The following is a 19,625-nucleotide window of genomic DNA, read 5'->3' on the forward strand; positions in this document are numbered from 1 at the left end:
ACATGTTGGTCATGCAATGGTTGTGTGCCACGTCAGACTGACAGATTGCTATAACATGTGGTTGGCTTATATGTAAAATACCTATCCAGGCATTGTAAGATCTGGCAGGCGACGGCTGGGCAGAGAAACATGCCCGTTGTCAGTCACAATTTACCCATTTATCACGGTTTTGATGCGCTCTAACACGGCCATAATCTACATAGAGCAACTGAGATCTGATATCTATAGACCTCTAGCTGTTTGGTTACAGTGGACATGATCTTTGATGCTGAAAATGATTTAGACACAGCATTACACTTTAGATGCTGTTTGGTAATTCCTTATTTTTCTCACTTCTATGAATAGTCAACCAAACTAATACAATCACTTTCAGAAAGACTGTTTTGATTTTGTTTGATAGCTCTGAAAATTGGATGCTGTCCCTTTAAAGGAATTGACCTTTCACTCACTTCCTATTACAACGATTGTACTTCCCGTGTAACTATGCGCATGTGGTAAACAAGAATAAGCATGGATTTTGCGAGTAAGTGGAGTAGTTTACTGACAAGTCCAAGCCTTAAACATTTAACAGAAGCAGGCTACGGCATACCGAAGGAAAAACAACATGCCGCTGTTCAGGACCTAACGAAGGCTCATATTGAGTCGTTTGACCAAGCAGTTTCAGATGGACTGTGTCGTGCTGTACAGGTAGGGGAACTTTCACGTGGGACAGTCAGTGCTGTGTCAGCCGTGCCTCCCCAAGCCACAATGTTGGCCAAACATATATATATTTTTAAATGTCTGTGTCCACTTGCAGTTTATGATTTTGAAAATGCTCCATTATAAAAATAAATCAATATTTTGCTCCATGAAGTAATCAAATCAAAGTTTATTTGTCACGTGCGCCGAATACAAGTGTAGACCTAACAGTGAAATGCTTACTTACAGGCTCTAACCAATAGTGAAAAAAAGGTATTAGGTGAACAATAGGTAGGTAAAGAAATAAAACAGTAAAAAGACAGGCTATATACAGTAGCGAGGCTACATACAGACACCGGTTAGTCAGGCTGATTGAGGTAGTATGTACATATGGTTAAAGTGACTATGCAAATATGATGAACAGAGAGTAGCAGTAGCGTAAAAGAGGGGTTGGCTGTTGGGACACAATGCAGATAGCCCAGTTAGCAAATGTGCGGGAGCACTGGTTGGTCAGCCCAATTGAGGTAGTATGTACATGAATGTATAGTTAAAGTGACTATGCATATATGATAAACAGAGAGTAGCAGTAGCGTAAGAAGAGGGTTGGGGGGGCACACAATGCAAATAGTCCGGGTAGCCATTTGAATACCTGTTCAGGAGTCTTATTGCTTGGGGGTAAAAACTGTTGAGAAGCCTTTTTGTCCTAGACTTGGCACTCCGGTACCGCTTGCCATGCGGTAGTAGAGAGAACAGTTTGTGGCTGGGGTCTTTGACAATTTTTTGGGGCCTTCTTCTGACACTGCCTGGTGTAGAGGTCCTGGATGGCAGGCAGCTTAGCCCCAGTGATGTACTGTGAACTATGGTGGTCTGCTTGAAACATGTATGTATTACAGACTCAATCAGGGACATGTTGAAAATGTCAGTGAAGACACCTGACAGTTGGTCAGCACATGCCCGGAGCACACGTCCTGGTAATCCGTCTGGCCCCGCAGCCTTGTGTATGTTGACCTGTTTAAAGGTCTTACTCACGTCAGCTACGGAGAGCATGATCACACAGTCGTCCGGAACAGCTGATGCTCTCATGCATGCCTCAGTGTTGCTTGCCTCGAAGCGAGCATAGAAGTGATTTAGCTTGTCTGGTAGGCTCGTGTCACTGGGCAGCTCGCAGCTGTGCTTCTCTTTGCAGTCTGTAATAGTTTGCAAGCCCTGCCACATAAGACGAGCGTCGGAGCCGGTGTAGTATGATTCCATCTTAGCCCTGTATTGACGCTTTGCCTGTTTGATGGTTCGTCGCAGAGCATAGCAGGATTTCTTGTAAGCGTCCGGGTTAGAGTCACACTCCTTGAAAGGCGGCAGCTCTACTCTTTAGCTCAGTGCGGATGTTGCCTGTAATCCATGGCTTCTGGTTGGGGTATGTGCATACAGTCACTTTGGGGACGATGCCCTCGATGCACTTATTGATGAAGCCAGTGACTGATGTGTTGTACTCCTCAATGCCATCGGAAGAATCCCGGAACATGTTCCAGTCTGTGATAGCAAAACAGTCCTGTAGTTTAGCATCTGCTTCCACTGACCACTTTTTTTATAGACCGAGTCACTGGTGCTTCCTGCTTTAATTTTTTGCTTGTAAGCCGGAATCAGGAGGATAGAGTTGTGGTCGGATTTACCAAATGGGGGGCGAATGAGCACTTTGTACGCGTCTCTGTGTGTGGAGTACAGGTGATCTAGAATTTTTTCCCCCTTCGGTTGCACATTTAACATGTTGATAGAAATTTGGTAGAACTGATTTAAGTTTCCCTGCATTAAAGTCTCCGGCCACTAGGAGCGCCGCCTCTGGGTGAGTGGTTTCCTGTTTGCTTATTTCCTTATACAGCTCACTGAGTGCGGTCTTAGGGCCAGCATCTGTCTGTGGTGGTAAATAAACAGCCATGAAAAGTATAGCTGAAAACTCTCTAGGCAAGTAGTGTGGCCTGTAATTTATCACAATATACTCTACTTCAGGTGAGAAAAATCTACAGACTTCCTTAGATTTCGTGCACCAGCTGTTGTTTACAAATATGCACAGACCCCCCCCCCCCTCCTCGTCTTACCTGAGTTTGCTGTTCTATCTTGCCGGTGCAGCGTATATCCCACTAGCTGAATATCCATGTCCTCATTCAGCCACGATTCCGTGAAACATAGCATATTACAGTTTTTCATGTCCCGTTGGTAGGATATTCGTGATTGTACCTCGTCTAATTTATTGTCCAATGATTGCATGTTGGCGAGTAGTATTGACGGTAACGGCAGCTTTCCCAGTCGCCTTCTCCGGGTCCTGACCAGGCATCCGGCTCTTTGTCCTCTGTACCTACGTCGCTTCCTCTTGCAAATAACAGGGATGTCGGTCCTGTGGGGTGTTTGGAGAATGTCTTGTGTGTCGTCTTTGTTGTAGAAACAATCTTTGTCTAATCCGAGGTGAGTGATCGCTGTCCTGATATCCAGAAGTTCTTTTTTGCTGTAAGATACGGTTGCAGAAACATTATGTACAAAATAAGTTACAAATAACGCGAAAAAAACACATAATAGCACAATTGGTAGGGCGCCCTTAAAACTGTTGCCATTTCTTCCGGCGCCATTTTGTTAATCCAACAATTTGTACGCCGCCATCTTGTCTATTTCAAATCTTGTGTCATTGATTAAGACAGGGTGTCATGACATGCGGCACCTTGGGGCCGACCCACCTGTCTCAATGAGAGATTTGAAATTGACATGGTTAAGGTTGGTTGAAAATGATGTGCTATACAACAGTACCTAACCTGTAACTCACAGTAATGGATACCAAACATTTTTGGTTAACTCACATTATCTGGTGTAACAATCTGTAAATATGCAGCTATCTGGTTGTAGTTGGTATCTGTCATGCAAAACCATGGGTTTGGAGAGTTCATGTGAAAATGTTTGTTCCATTTCTCCTTTTCAGGCCATCCATCCCTTGGAGTTTATGTTTAAAAATGACCGGATCAGCCTGGCATTTGTGGAGGCCACCATCTTTAAACCAGTGGTTGGCAAAGGAAGCATCTGCCGGGACCTAAGGGTGTTCCCAGCAGAGTGCAGAGGGAGACGCTGCTCCTACCGGGGAAAGCTTGTGGTAAGCTTGCCTGCAAACCCAACACCTGTACCATATGGATTGTACTGTATATGACGGTCAAGACAAGGTCTTTCTACAATCTATCACAAGACTTGCCCATTGTGATGAATTTAAGTTTTGTGCTGTGATTCTTCACAGGCAGATGTCAGCTGGTCCGTGAATGGGGTTCCCAAAGGCATCATCAAGCAGTCGCTGGGCCAGTTGCCCATCATGGTGAAGTCTAGGCTGTGTAACCTGCATGGGCTCCCTCCCAAAGAGCTCATTGAGCACCATGAGGAGGCTGAGGTAGGAGAATGGCACGCTTCCTACCCACAGCACAGCTGTGGCAGGGTTTCCTTTAGCCGGTAATAGCCGGCTTTTGGGCGTAAAAAAATAAAGGCGTTAAATAAAATTGCCATCGGCCAATTGTCGGGGAGAAAGAAAAAAATCCCATTGCGAAATAAGGCTTTTTAGCCTATTCATTGATAGAAATATCAGTTTATGTAAATACGTTTGACCGGTCATGCTTGTCGGTCTCTGGGTTAATTTGCATAAATCCACGGAATTAAATTGCCACGTGTGCATATTAGTTATTTACCTTATCACATGGGCACGGCATACAGATACAGAGCCTTTGAACGGAAAGTCTGTCAGGCGGCACTTTTACAAGCCCAGCCATTGTGCAACGATTCTAAATGCACTCGTGTGTGTTTAAAAATAGCTAATATTTTTATTTCTCAACTGGTAATTGAAGCGGCCTCTCCATTCGCCATTCAAATGCATAGTCAACAGACGGCAGGCTTCATCAGCGCGTCACATACCACTTCGCAATGAGCTGGAGGCAGTATGCATTTTGAAAACCTATAGCTACTTAATTGTTTGAAACGTTAATGTTTTAGTACATATTATGAGGCATGTTTTACCTTGCTTTAAAGTGTCCTAGGGAAAATCTGTGAAGGCAGTTATTTCATAAAGACTTCCATATGCCTAAAACCAGTAGCCTAACTCATTTTCTATTGGTTTTCAACTATCTTTCATTGACCAGTAGCCAAATGCATTACTGCGCTGCTAATGTTAAGAAATAATAGTTTATCAACATTTTTAAACTAAACGTTCTGATCTGATACATCAGCATCTTTTTAACGTTTTATTTTTTTCATGTAGCCTAGGCCTACTGGTTGTGTGAATTTGATATATCGTCCCGGAGTCTGTTTGGGCTATTTCTTTCTAGACAAGCTGACCAATAGAATATGTAAACTTTTCTTCGATGGGGATAGTAGATTAACATAGGTTGCACATTCTAAAGGCTAGGTGAAGCTTTCCCTAAGTAAATTGACAAAATGATATTGCCTAATTAGCCTACTAAATAAAATCATTCAAAATAGGTTACATTTACATTTTACATTTAAGTCATTTAGCAGACGCTCTTATCCAGAGCGACTTACAAATTGGAAAGTTCATACATATTCATCCTGGTCCCCCCGTGGGGAATGAACCCACAACCCTGGCGTTGCAAGCGCCATGCTCTACCAACTGAGCCACACGGGACCGCTGCTGCTACTACCACTGTTGCTACTACTACTATTGCTACTACTACTACTACTACTACTGTTACTACTACTACTACTACTGCTGCTACTACTACTACTGCTACTACTACTACTACTACTACTGTTACTACTACTACTACTACTGTTGCTACTACTACTACTGCTGCTACTACTACTACTACTGCTGCTACTACCTGTACTACTGCTACTACTACTACTGCGACTACTACCTCTACTACTGCTGCTACTACTACTACTACTACTATTGCTACTACCTCTACTACTGCTGCTACTACTACTACTGTTGCTACTACCTCTACTACTGCTGCTACTACTACTACTGTTGCTACTACCTCTACTACTGTTGCTACTACTACTACTACTACTACTACCTCTACTACTGTTGCTACTACTACTACTACTACTACCTCTACTACTACTACCTCTACTCTACTACTACTACCTCTACTACTGCTACTACCTCTACTACTACTGCTACTACCTCTACTACTACTGCTACTACCTCTACTCTACTACTACTACCTCTACTACTACTACTACCTCTACTACTACTGCTACTACCTCTACTCTATTACTACTACCTCTACTACTACTACTCTGACTGCTTACTACCTCTACTACTACTGCTACTACCTCTACTACTGCTACTACCTCTCTACTACTGCTTACTACCTCTACTACTCTACTTGCTACTACCTCTACTACTACCTACTACTACTACTACCTCTACTACTACTCTACTATCTACTACTACTACTGAACTACTACTACTACCTCTACTACTACTACTACTACTACTACTACTACTGCTACTACTCTACCTCTACTACTACTGCTACTACCTCTACTGCTACTACCTCTACTACTGCTTACTACCTCTCTCTACTGCTACTACCTCTACTACTACTACTACCTCTACTACTACTGCTACTACCTCTACTACTGCTACTACTACTGCTACTACCTCTACTACTACTACACTACTGCTACTACCTCTACTACTACTACTAACCTCTACTTACTACTACTGCTACTACCTCTACTACTGCTACTAACCTCTACTACCTGCTACTACCACTACTACTACTACTACTATGCTACTACTACTACTACTACTACTACTACCTCTACTACTACTGCTACTACCTCTACTACTGCTACTACCTCTACTACTACTACCTCTACTACTACTACTACTACCTCTATTACCTCTACTACTACTGCTACTACCTCTACTACTACTACCTCTACTACTGCTGCTACTAAGCATGATTTGGCCACAGAGGATTATTAGCTTCCCCTAGCTTTAAAAAAAATAAAAAAATAAAAAATAGGGGAAGCTGTAAAGAGAAGACAAAAGACTAATCTCTTTTAGTTATCAAAATTATCAGCCATGTCCTTGGTGAGTGCTCACTGCACTGAGCATATTCACTCGTTAACATTGTTGGGTCAGTGCCACTGTTTTTTTCGTCCAAAGAAAGCTGAGTTACATTATTAGCCTAAATTATGACTATTCCGTCTACTTATCACCTTATGAATAGAAGGCCTGCAAATGCGATGATACATGGAATGCTTTATTAAAAGGTTCTTTTTTATGGTGAATTTCATTCCCCAAACTTTAACTTCACGCTCTCTGGGTGGCCACCCTAATCAGGTTATGTACCCAACGCATATATGTCCGGTAAATTAAAATGCTGCCGGTCAAATGTCCTGCGCCACATTTTCATAACGGAAAACCCTGATCTGTGGGAACCAATCAATCTGATCATTTATGCTTCGAAGCAAAAATCAAGGCACATTTTCATGCTTTTACACTTACATTTTACAGTTTGCATACGTCTTTACATTTCTTTAGATTCAATCTCTCTTTCTCTCCATCCTCATTGAAACAGGAAATGGGTGGTTATTTTATTGTGAATGGGAACGAGAAGGTTATTCGCATGCTGATCATGCCAAGGAGGAACTACCCTATCGCTATGTCAAGGCCGAAGTGGAAGAACAGAGGCCAGGGATACACTCAGTATGGTACGCAAGGCAGTTAATGTGGAGGGTGTTAATGTACAAGCCGAACATTGCATTGTTGGAGCAGTTGAGACCCATGGCCTACTATAAGTAGCCTAAAATTGATTATCGCAATCCTATCGCCTTGATGCAGACAAAAGCTAAAGCTATTCTTTGTCTGTCTCCAACAGGTATCTCAATGCACTGTGTGAAGGAGGAGCACACCGCTATCAATATGAACCTGCATTACCTGGACAACGGGACTGTGATGCTCAACTTCATATACCAGAAAGAGCTCTTCTTCCTCCCCCTGGGCTTTGCACTAAAGGTGAGATGGAGCAGTGATATGTGTAATAGGAACTTGCATGTGACATTAAAGTCTGTGTCCACTAGGTTTTTATGCATGCGACACATAAGAATGTTATGAGATTTGGGCCATATGGCCTATACTGTATGAGATTCCGGTATATATTTAACATTTTAACCACATTGCCTTTCTGTTTTGGCCAGGCTCTAGTGGACTTCACAGACTTCCAGATTTACCAGGAGCTGATCAAAGGTCGCGAGGCGAACTCCTTCTACAAGAGCTGTGTGTCTGAGATGCTGCGACTCGTCATGGAGGAGGGCTGCATCACCCGCGGCAAGGTGCTCAACTACCTGGGCGAGCGCTTCCGGGTCAAGATGAACCTGCCAGAGTGGTACACCCATGAACAGTGTGCCAACTACCTGCTCGAGTAAGTGTTTGTGTGTGTTATTAATAACTTCACCGTGCTCAGTGATATTCAATGTCTGCTCTTTTTTTTGTTGACCCATCTACCAATAGGTGCCCTTCTTTGCGAGGCATTGGAAAACCTCCCTGGTCTTTACAGTTGAATCTGTGTTTGAAATTCACGGCTCGACTGAGGGACCTTACAATTATCTGTATGTGTGGGGTACAGAGATGAGGTAGTCATTCAAAAAGTAATGCAGTCCATGCAACTTATTATGTGACTTGTTAAGCAAATGTTTACTCCTGAACTTATTTAGGCTTGCCATAACAAAGGGGTTGATTACTTATTGAATCGAGACATTTCAGCTTTTCAATTTTAATTGAGTTGTCCACATTTCTAAAGACATTGACCGGGTCAGCTCTAGCAGGGCAGAAATTTGGTGAACTGATTTGTTGTGAAAGGTGGCATCCTATGACGGTGCCACGTTGAAAGTCACTGAGCTCTTCAATACGTGCCATTCTACCGCCAATGTTCGTCTATGGCGATTGCATGGCTGTGTGCTCGATTTTTATACACCTGTCCGCCACTGGTGTAGCTGAAATAGCCGAATACACTAATTTGAAGGGGTGTCCACGTACTTTTGGCCATGTAGTGAATGCCTATAGCAGACACTTATTATGATGACTTAGTCATGAGTGGATATATTACATTTTTTTGCTGTATGGGTGGTCCTTGGAATCTAACCAACTATCCTGATGTTGCAAGCACCATGCCCTACCAACACACACATTCTTTATGGAATGTGTTGTTTCTCTCTGTTCAGCCAGTGCATCTGTATCCACCTGAAGTCGGCTGTGGAGAAGTTCTACCTGCTGTGTCTGATGACGCGGAAGCTATTCACGTTTGCCAAGCAGGAGTGCATGGAGGAGAACCCAGACAGTCTGATGTGTCAGGAGGTGCTCACGCCAGGACGGCTCTACCTAATGTTTCTCAAGGTCAGTTCAGACATCAGGACAGCTCTGCACTGGACTACTGAAAAATGATGAGCAGTTCTGGATCCGACATATTGATGAATCAAAAACGATTTATTGTGAAGATTCTTCGACATTGTGGGGAACAGAAGTTGTCATGTTTGTCATGTGTAATGTAAAAACACCACAACATTTTCAGGACAGAATGCTAGCAGTGAAACCTTGACTGTAAGGCCTTGGTATTAAAATCACACTCTAGTTCTCCTCCAGGTCATATAATTACTCTGTAGGATGTGTTTTAACAATTTGCAATGTGATGATAGGAGAGGATGGCTGCCTGGATGGTGTCTGTGAAACTCGCTATGGAAAAGAGGGCCCATAGGCTGACTGGTGGGGTGAGCTCTGATAATCTGGTGAAGATCTTCAACATGGGCTCTGATGTTACCCATCCCTTTGAGTATCTGCTAGCCACTGGGAATCTCACTTCAAAGACGGGTATGCTGTGATACAAAACATTCTACTTATTTGTCATTACAACGTATCCACTGTTCTATTTTTCTCCCAGTGTTTTACTTGGAGTTATGCAGATATACATGACGTGTAAGTTACCTAGAAACACATGCTGGTCCTGAGATTCTGTTCCTCTTCCCTCCTGCCGTCAGGTCTGGGCATGATCCAGAAGACGGGACTGTGTGTGGTGGCCGACAAGCTCAACTTCATCCGCTACCTGTCCCACTTCCGCTGCGTGCACAGAGGTGCAGCCTTTGCCAAGATGAGGACCACCTCCGTACGTCGTCTGCTGCCCGAGTCCTGGGGCTTCCTGTGCCCCGTGCACACCCCCGACGGAGAGCCCTGCGGCCTCATGAACCACATGACGGCCCACTGTGAAATCATAGCCCCGGCCCTGCCCACCACCACCCTCCCTGCCCTGCTCTGCTCCCTCGGTGAGTACAGACAAACCTGGGAATTGTGAATGTATAGCTAGCTGCCTCACTATGGCGTCCTCCATGTCGTAGCCCGAGTTGGAGGTTAGAGACGATGCTGTTGGTTCCAATGGGGTAGTTGTACATGACACACACTGAACATGTGTCCAAAGTGAAACACAAAGGCCTGGGATTCAACGTGACAGGATATCCAAGGTTATGTCACTCACTGTGATTGGCATGCAGCTGGAACCTATTGGGTCCTAAGGTTTATTCGTACATACTGTGTGTCGAGGTGTGAAAATGCTCAGTCATTTATATGCGATTGTGTTGTCCCATCGTTCTCCTCCAGGTGTGACTCCTGTGGATGGTTCTCCTGGCAGGGCCTACGCTGACTGCTATCCTGTGCTCCTGGATGGTGCCATGGTGGGTTGGGTAGAGACTGAGCTGGCCCCCTTCCTCGCAGACTCCCTCCGCAGGTTCAAGGTAAGGCAGGGCATCTCCCAACCATCTGCAGTTATAACATGGGTTTGATCATCACTCACTTATGTAATAGATAATTCATCACACATGAATAGTGGCAGCTAGTTATGTTTTTCTGCCTCTTACTCATTCTTGTTCATGCCACTCTCTTGCAGGTGTTGAAGGAGAAGAAGATCCCTCCCTGGACTGAGATAGTTCTGGTTCCCCAGACCAGCAAGGCCAGCATGTACCCAGGCCTGTACCTCTTCACTACCCCCTGCCGCATGGTGCGGCCTGTCCGCAACCTGGCCCTGGGCCAGCAGGAACTGATCGGCTCCTTTGAACAGGTACTACAGTCGCAAGCTGCTTAAAATGTCTCAATTCCTGGGCATCCTTAGTAAACCCCCTAGTTACTAATCGTAGCCTCTGGGACAAGGAGGGATGCTAGATCAAACTAGTTTTCAAGCTGAGGGTCTTGTCAGTGATTCTTTGTTTTGTCAACTCTAGGACAGTCATTACAGTAATTGTTGGAAGTTGTTTCTTGAGTTTGGTTTGTAGTGTCATGTCAGTACCTAGTTACTTGGTTAGTCTGACTGTGCCTTCAGAAAGTATTCATACCACTTGACTTATTACACCTTTTGTTGTAATAAAAAAAAAAATCTCACCCATCTACACACAATACCCCACAATGACAAAGTGAAAAAAAATTGTTATAAATGTTTGCAAATATATTAAATGAAATACAGAAATATCACATTTACATAAGTATTCACACCCCTGGGTCAATGCATGTTAGAATCACCTAACATTTATTGAGTCAGCTTTCTGGGTAAGTCTCTTAGAGCTTTGCACACCTGGATTGTACAATATTTGTTATTTTTTAAATTCTTCAATCTCTATGAAGTTGGTGGTTGATCATTTTTAGACATGCATTTTCAAATCTTGCCGAAGATTTTCAAACAGATTTAAGTCAAAACTATAACTAGTCCACTCAGGAACATTAATGTTGTCTTGGTAAGCAACTCCAGTGTATATTTGGCCTTGTGTTTTAGGTTATTGTCCTGCTGAAAGGTGAATTTGTCTCCCAGTGTTTGTTGGAAAGCAGACAACCAGGTTTTCCTATAGGATTTTGCCTGTGCTTAGCTCTAGTCCGTTTCTTTTTATCCTAAAAAAAACTCCCTAGTCCTTGCCGATGACAAGCATACCGATAACATGATGCAGCCACCACCATGCTTAAAAATATCAGGTGGTACTTAGTGATGTGTTGTGTTAGATTTGCCCCCAAACATAATGCTTTGTATGTAGGACATTAAGTACATTTCTTTACCAATTGTTTTGCACTCTTACTTTAGTGCCTTATTGCAAACATGATGCATGTTTTGGAATATGTTTATTCTGTACAGGCTTCCATCTTTTCACTCTTGTCATTTAGGTTAGTATTGTGGAGTAACAATAATGTTGATCCATCCTCAGTTTTCTCCTACCACAGTCATTAAACTCTGTTTTACAGTAACCATTGGCCTCGTGGTGAAATCCCGGAATGGGTTCCTTCCTCACCGGCAGCTGAGTTAGGAAAGAGGCCTGTTTCTTTGTAGGGACTGGGTGTATTGATACGCCATCCAAAGTGTAAATAATAACTAAACTATGCTCATATTCAGTGTCTGCTTTTTAAAAGAAATACAGTGCTTTTGGGAAAGTATTCAGACCCCTTAACATTTTCCATGTTTCGTTAAAGCCTTATTCTAAAATGGATTGTCCCCCCCCCCCCCTCAATCTACATACAATATCCCGTAATGACTAAGCAAAAACTGTTTTTTAGAAATGTTTGCTAATTTATATTTTTGACAAATGAAATCAATTTACATAAGTATTCAGACCCTTTACTCTACTTTTGTTGGAGCACCTTTGGCAGCGACGACAGCCTCGAGTCTTCTTGGGTATGATGCTACAAGCTTGGCACACCTGAATTTGGGGAGTTTCTCCCATTCTTCTCTGCAGATCATCTCAAGCTCTATCACAGGGCTGCCCAACCCTCTTCCTGGAGATATACTGTGCTGTAGGTTTAGCATCTCTGATTCAGCGAGTTAAGGTCTTGTTGAGCAGCTAATAAGTAGAATCAGGTGTGTTAAAATAGGGTTGGACTGAAAACCCAAAGGACGGTAGATCTCCAGGAAGAGGGTTGGGCAGCCCTGCTCTAGCGGGTTGAATGGGGAGCATTGCTGCACAGCTATGTTCAGATCTCTCCAGAGATGTTTGATTGGGTTAAAGTCCAGGCTCTGGCTGGGCCACTCAAGGACATTGAGACTTGTCCCGAAGCCACTCCTGCATTGTCTTGACTGTGTGCTTAGGGTCGTTGTCCTGTTGGAAGGTGAGCCTTCACCCCAGTCTGAGATCCTGAGAGCTCTGGAGCAGGTTTTCATCAAGGATCTCTGTACTTTACTCCGTTCATCTTTCCTTCGACCACATGGCTTGGTTTTTGCTCTGACAGGTACTGTCAACTGTGGGACCTTATATAGACAGGTGTGTGCCTTTCCAAATCATGTCCAGTCAATTGAATTTACCACAGGTGGCCTCCAATAAAGTTGTAGAAAGGATGATGAATGGAAACAGGAGGCACCTGAGCTCAATTTCGATTCTCATAGCAAGGGGTCTGAATACTTACAGTACCTGTCAAGATTGTACACACCTACTCATTCAAGGGTTTTTCTTTACTTTTACAAAAAGAAAATTACATTGTAGAATAATAGTGAAGAAATCAAAACTATTAAATAACTCGTATAGAATGATGTAGTAACCAAAAAAGTGTTAAACAAATCAAAATATATTTCATGAGATTCTTCAAAGTAGCCACACTTTTCCTTGATGACAGCTTTGCACACTCTTGGCGTTCTCTCAACCTGCTTCATGAGGTAGTCACCTGGAATTTATTTCAATTAACAGGTGTGCCTTGTTAAAAGGTAATTTGTGGAATTTCTTTCCTTAATGCGTTTTGAGCCAATCAATTGTGTTGTGACAAGGTAGGGGTGGTATACAGAAGATAGCCCTATTTGATAAAAGCCCAAGTCCATATTATGGCAAGAACAGCACAAATAAGCAAAGAGAAACAACAGTCCATCATTACTTTAAGTCATGAAGGTCAGTCAATCCCCAAAAATGTGAAGACATTTGAAAGTTTCTGTAAGTGCAGTCACAAAAACCATCAGGCGCTATAATGAAATTGGTTCTCATGAGGACCGCCACAGGAAAGGGAGACCCAGAGTTACCTCTGCTGCAGAGGATAAGTTCATTGGAGTTAACTGCACCTCAGATTGCGACCCCCAAAAATGCTTCACAGAATTCAAGTAACAGACCCATCTCAAATTCAACTGTTCAGAGGAGACTGCGTGAATCAGGCCTTCATGGTCGAATTGCTGCCAAGAAACCGCTATTAAAGGACACCAATAAGAAGAGACTTGCTTGGGCTAAGAAACACGTGCCATGGACATTAGACCAGTGGAAATCTGTCCTTTGGTCTGATTAGTACAAATTTGAGATTTTTGGTTCCAACCGCAATGTCTTTTGAGAAACGCAGAGTAGGTGAACGGATGATCTCCGCGTGTGTGGTTCCCACCGTAAAGCATGGAGGAGGTGTGGGGGTGTTTTGCTGGTCACACTGTCTTATTTTATTTAGAATTCAAGGACCATTTCACCAGCATGGCTACCACAGTATTCTGCAGCGACACGCCATCCCATCCCATCTGGGTTGCACTTAGTCCCACTATCATTTGTTTTTTAAAGGACAATGACCCAAACCCCACCTCCAGGCTCTGTAATGGCTATTTGACCAAGGAGAGTGATGAAGTGCTGCATCAGATGACCTGGCCTCCACAATCACCCGACCTCAACCAAATTGAGATGGTTTGGGATGAGTTGGACCGCAGAGTGAAGGAAAAGCAGCCAACAAGTGCTCAGCATATGTGAGAACTCCTTCAAGACTGTTGGAAAAGCATTCCTCATGCGGCTGGTTGAGAGAATGCCAAGATTGTGCAAAGGGTGGCTACTTTGAATAATCTAAAATGTATTTTTTGGTTACTACATGATTTCATATGTTATTTCATAGTTTTGATATTTTCACTTGTATTCTACAATTTAGAAAAGAGTAAAAAATAAAAACCCTTGAATAAGTAGGTGTCAACTTTTGACTGGTACTGTATGTAAAAACGGTATTTCTGTTTTCTATGTTTAATACATTTGGTAAAATGTCTAAACCTGTTTTCGCTTTGTCATTATGGGATAGTGTGTGTAGATTGCTGAGGATATTAGATTTTTTTTAAAATCCATTTTAAAATAAGGCTAACTTAACATTTTGAAAAAGTCAAGGGGTCTGTACTTTCCAGAATGAACTGTATATATCTAACAATAGGTGCCCTTTGCGAGGCATTGCAAAACTTTCCTGGTCTTTGTTGTTGAATCTGTGTTTGAAATTCACTGCTCGACTGAGGGTCCTTACAATTATCTGTATGTGTGGGGTACAGCGATGAGGTAGTCATTCAAAAAGCCATGCAGTCCACGCAACTTATTATGTGACTTGTTACGCAGATTTGTACTCCTGAACTTATTTAGGCTTGCCATAACAAAGGGGTTGAATACTTATTGACTCAAGACATTTCAGCTTTTAATTTTTCATTAATTTGTAAACATTTCTGTCGTCTAGTGACACCTAAATGTAATCCATTTTTAATTCAGTTTGTAACTCAACAACATGTGCTAAAAGGTTGTGAATACTTTCTGAAGGACTGTGTGTTTTAGTCCTAATTCCTTAGAGGCCTGTGGTATGGTGTGGCCGCTCCTTCCGACTTAATTATTTTAAGCAATAAGGCCCAAGGTGGTGTGGTATGGCCAATATACCACGGCTAAGGGCTGTCCTTATGCAGGACGCAACGCGGAGAGCCTGGATACAGCCCTTAACTGTGGGATATTGGCAATATACCACAAACCCCGAGGTGCCTTATTGCTATTATAAGCTGGTTACAAATGTAATTAGAGCATTTTAAAGAAACGTTTTGGCATACCTGTGGTATACGGTCTGATGTACCTCAGCGTTCAGCCAATCAGCATTCAGGGCTCGACCTACCCAGTTTATAATCCCATTTATGCACCCAAATCTACAGTATGCTGTGATGTTTGCTTCTTGTGTGGACAGTTAGAGACAGTACCTTATTCTGTTTGAGTACGAGGAAACATTTGTGAATAAAGCTTCTCTCTCCTGTTTGACAGCTCTACATCAACGTGTGCATCAGTGAGGATGAGATCGAGCCGGGTGTGACCACCCACCAGGAGCTCTTCCTCCACAGCATGCTGAGCGTGGTGGCTAACTTCATCCCTTACTCGGACCACAACCAGAGTCCCAGGAACATGTACCAGTGCCAGATGGGTAAGGGTGCACCACGTTTTCAGAAGCAGGCATCTCTGGTGTTTTCTGAGTTCAGTTACCCTTAGATACCTTTTTTATTTGTGAGTGTTTTTAGCTAATTCCTATACGGAGAACACTACATGTGAAAAAATGTGCTTTATTCTTCTAGAATGCCTGACTTTTTAAAAATGATCCCGTAGATGTTGGTGTAACTCATCTTCTCCTCCACAGGTAAACAGACCATGGGCTTCCCCCTACACTCGTTCCAGGACCGCTCGGACAACAAGCTGTACCGCCTTCAGACCCCCCAGAGCCCTCTGGTCAGGCCTGTCATGTACGACCACTACAACATGGACAACTACCCCATCGGCACCAACGCCATTGTCGCTGTGATCTCCTACACTGGCTACGACATGGAGGACGCCATGGTGAGACAGCTAGCTGTACATAAATTCACTTTTTATTTACCCATTGGCTGATTTCACTGTACCGGGTGTGTGTAGAATACATGTATAAGGTGTGTGTGTATATATATATATATATATGCGTAAGTGTTCTATTTTAATTCTGTTTGCGCCTAGATCCTGAACAAGTCGTCATGGGAGAGGGGCTTTGGTCATGGCTGTGTTTACAAGACTGAGCTGGTGGACCTGGCACTGAAGATAAAGGGCGAGGACAACCTGGTGTTTGGGGTCAAACCCGATGACCCCAAGGTAATGGACAAACTGGACACTGATGGTCTGCCCTCCATCGGCGCAGTGCTAAAACATGGAGACCCCTTCTACAGCTACATCAACCTCAACACCGGGCAGAGCTTTGTCAACTTTTACAAGTGAGTTACCCAGTTTGGCCAAATGTTCTTTCCATTGTCATACCATAGTGTTGACTATTTCTCTACTCTATGAGTTGGCCAGATGCAGCGGCTAATGCAATTTTATAACCTGCTCTCTTTCCCTCGCTTTCGTAGGAGTCAAGAAAGCTGTGTAGTAGACAACATCAAGGTGTGCAGCAACGACGTTGGCTCGGGCCGCTTCAAGCGCGTCTGCATCACCATGCGAGTGCCCCGTAACCCCACCATCGGGGATAAGTTCGCCAGCCGCCACGGGCAGAAGGGCATCCTGAGCCGCTTGTGGCCTGCCGAGGACATGCCCTTCACAGAGAGCGGCATGACCCCCGACATTCTGTTTAACCCTCACGGCTTCCCCTCCCGCATGACCATCGGCATGCTCATCGAGAGCATGGCCGGCAAGTCGGGCGCCCTCCACGGCCTGTGCCACGACGCCACTCCCTTCACTTTCTCCGAGGAGAACTCGGCACTGGAGCATTTTGGGGACATGTTGCGCGCTGCCGGCTACAACCACTACGGCACCGAGCGCCTCTACAGCGGCCTCAGCGGCCTGGAGCTAGAGGCGGACATCTTCATCGGCGTGGTCTACTACCAGAGGCTGCGTCACATGGTCTCCGACAAGTTCCAGGTGAGGACCACCGGCGCGCGGGACAAGGTGACCAACCAGCCGGTGGGCGGAAGGAACATCCAGGGGGGCATCCGCTTCGGGGAGATGGAGCGCGACGCCCTGCTGGCCCACGGGACCTCCTTCCTGCTCCACGACCGCCTCTTCAACTGCTCTGACCGCTCTGTGGCACAGGTGTGTGTGGACTGTGGTAGCCTACTGTCCCCTCTACTGGAGAAACCACCACCCTACTGGTCGGCCACACGCCACCGCAAGACTGTCTGCCTCCTCTGCGGCAAGAGTGACTCCATCGATACGGTGTCTGTGCCATACGTCTTCCGCTACTTTGTTGCCGAGCTGGCGGCGATGAACATCAAAATCAAATTGGACGTGAAGTGAATTCAATGTGAAGTTTGTTCAGTCTACCCACCAGCCACAGACAGTGCTATATTGTGCACAGGAAGTTTGTCTTCTCCCGTGTGTGACTGGGAGTGGTCAGATATTAGGCCTTATCTCCAAATGTAATCTGTCACATGTAAAAGTAAAAAATATGATTGCAAAGAACTTACTGGAGTTTACACAATTACCTGAACTACAAAGCCATACTGATCATCAGAATGGCCAAGTGCTCGAGAGGTTTCCCCTCTTGTTGTCCAGAATGGTCTCTACCTATCATAAGTTATGGCTAAATTGAGAATTGGGTCAAGGATAGATAGAATTTTCAAAAAAAATTCAGAAGTTACAAAGATATTGTACAGTAACTGTCTAACATATACTGATTTACAAAACAATATTGTGTATTTAGAGTGAAATCCTCTAAGAAAATACATTGAGCATGAGACAAAGTCGATTGTGACTACTAGGTAATAAAAGGAGTTTTGTCAATGACTAACTACACTTTACTCTTCAGAATGACAATCGATACACATTCAAGTTGTTCCTGTCATAACCAGCACCTTGAAGGAGACAATGTTGTGCACAGGGCTTTAGCTTCTCATGTCCTGTTTTTTTTATACCTACCAGAAGATGCTGGTGGGAGGAGCTGTAGGAGGACAGGCTCATTGTGAATGGAATCAAGGGAACGAAGCGTTGTTTCCATGGGTTTGATTCCGTTCCAGCCATTTACAATGAGCCGCTCCTCCCACCAGCCCGCTGCTACCTACCTCCCCCAACAGATAAAATATATTATACATTTGACTACATTAAGAGTAGACGATGAACAATGCAATAGGCCACGTCATTTGGTACGTAAAACAATTATTACACCCTTTCTCCCACATTGAAGTTGAAAGAAAAGCAGTTGATATGATTTTCACAATTCCCTTTACAAGAAACCCATGTCATTAATGCAGGCCTTTGGAAACAATCTTCATTTACAGTGCATTTGGAAAGTATTCAGACCCCTTGACTATTTCCACATTTTGTTACGTTAAAGCCTTATTCCAACATTGATTCAAATTAGTTTTCCCCCCCAATCTACACACAATACCACATAACAAAGCAAAAACATTTTTTTTTTTTTTTTTTTGCAAATGTATTAAAAATAAATGTAATCACATTTACATAAGTATTCAGACCCTTTACTCAGTACTTTGTTGAAGCACCTTTGGCAGCGATTACAGCCTTGAGTCTTCGTGGGTATGACGCACATGCTTGGCACACCTGTATTTGGGGAGTTTCTCCCATTCTTCTCTGCAGATCCTCTCGAGCTCTGTCAGGTTGGATGGGGAGCGTCGCTGCACCTGGAGCAGGTTTTCAAGAATCTCTCTGTACTTTGCTCCGTTCATCATTCCCTCGATCCTGACAAGTCTCCCTGCCCCTAAAAAACATCCCCACAGCAGGATGCTACCACCACCATGCTTCACCGTAGGGATGGTATTGGCCAGGTGATGAGCGGTGCCTGGTTTCCTCCAGACGTGACACTTGGCATTCAGGCCAAAGAGTTCAAACTTGGTTTCATCAGACTTGGGCTGTGGAGGTCACAAAATTGTCAGCCAGTGATTGTCAAGCAAATAACTCAAGGTAATTGACCGTTAACATACACATTTAGCATCTCCTGGCTTCCACACAGCCTACAAGCCACTGAAGCAGACCTTTGGAACATCTACAGTATAATAAATCCATGTAATATAGCCTACACCTTTACAATAAATCCATGATTGATTTATTTTGGACAGCTCTAAAGAAGCATGATATGAAGAAAATGTAGTCTGTTTCAGAAGAACAGAATAGCATACCGTAATTTCCGGACTATACGCCGCTACTTTTTTCCCACGCTATGAACCTCGCGGTTTATACAATGACGCGGCTAATTTTTTGAATWATTTTTTTCACAAGATTCACGCCGCCAAAAAACTGAG

The 19,625-nt window shown here is 43.8% G+C and overlaps 1 protein-coding gene across 1 annotated transcript; it reads left to right on the plus strand.

Moving 5' to 3' along the window:
- Positions 1-469: 469 nt before the first annotated feature.
- Positions 470-18,153, plus strand: polr1b (RNA polymerase I subunit B). The gene is made up of 15 exons (XM_023970164.2): positions 470-687; positions 3,638-3,805; positions 3,944-4,090; positions 7,248-7,380; positions 7,548-7,684; positions 7,867-8,090; positions 8,890-9,061; positions 9,361-9,532; positions 9,700-9,981; positions 10,313-10,446; positions 10,599-10,769; positions 15,679-15,835; positions 16,046-16,242; positions 16,396-16,646; positions 16,782-18,153. Exons 1-15 carry the CDS (start codon positions 511-513, stop codon positions 17,662-17,664), a joined length of 3,405 nt encoding a protein of 1,134 aa, XP_023825932.1. The 5' UTR covers positions 470-510; the 3' UTR covers positions 17,665-18,153.
- The last annotated feature ends 1,472 nt before the right edge of the window (positions 18,154-19,625 follow it).

Source organism: Salvelinus sp. IW2-2015, linkage group LG25 (genome assembly GCF_002910315.2).
Source record: "Salvelinus sp. IW2-2015 linkage group LG25, ASM291031v2, whole genome shotgun sequence".
Classification (NCBI taxonomy): Eukaryota; Metazoa; Chordata; class Actinopteri; order Salmoniformes; family Salmonidae; genus Salvelinus; species Salvelinus sp. IW2-2015.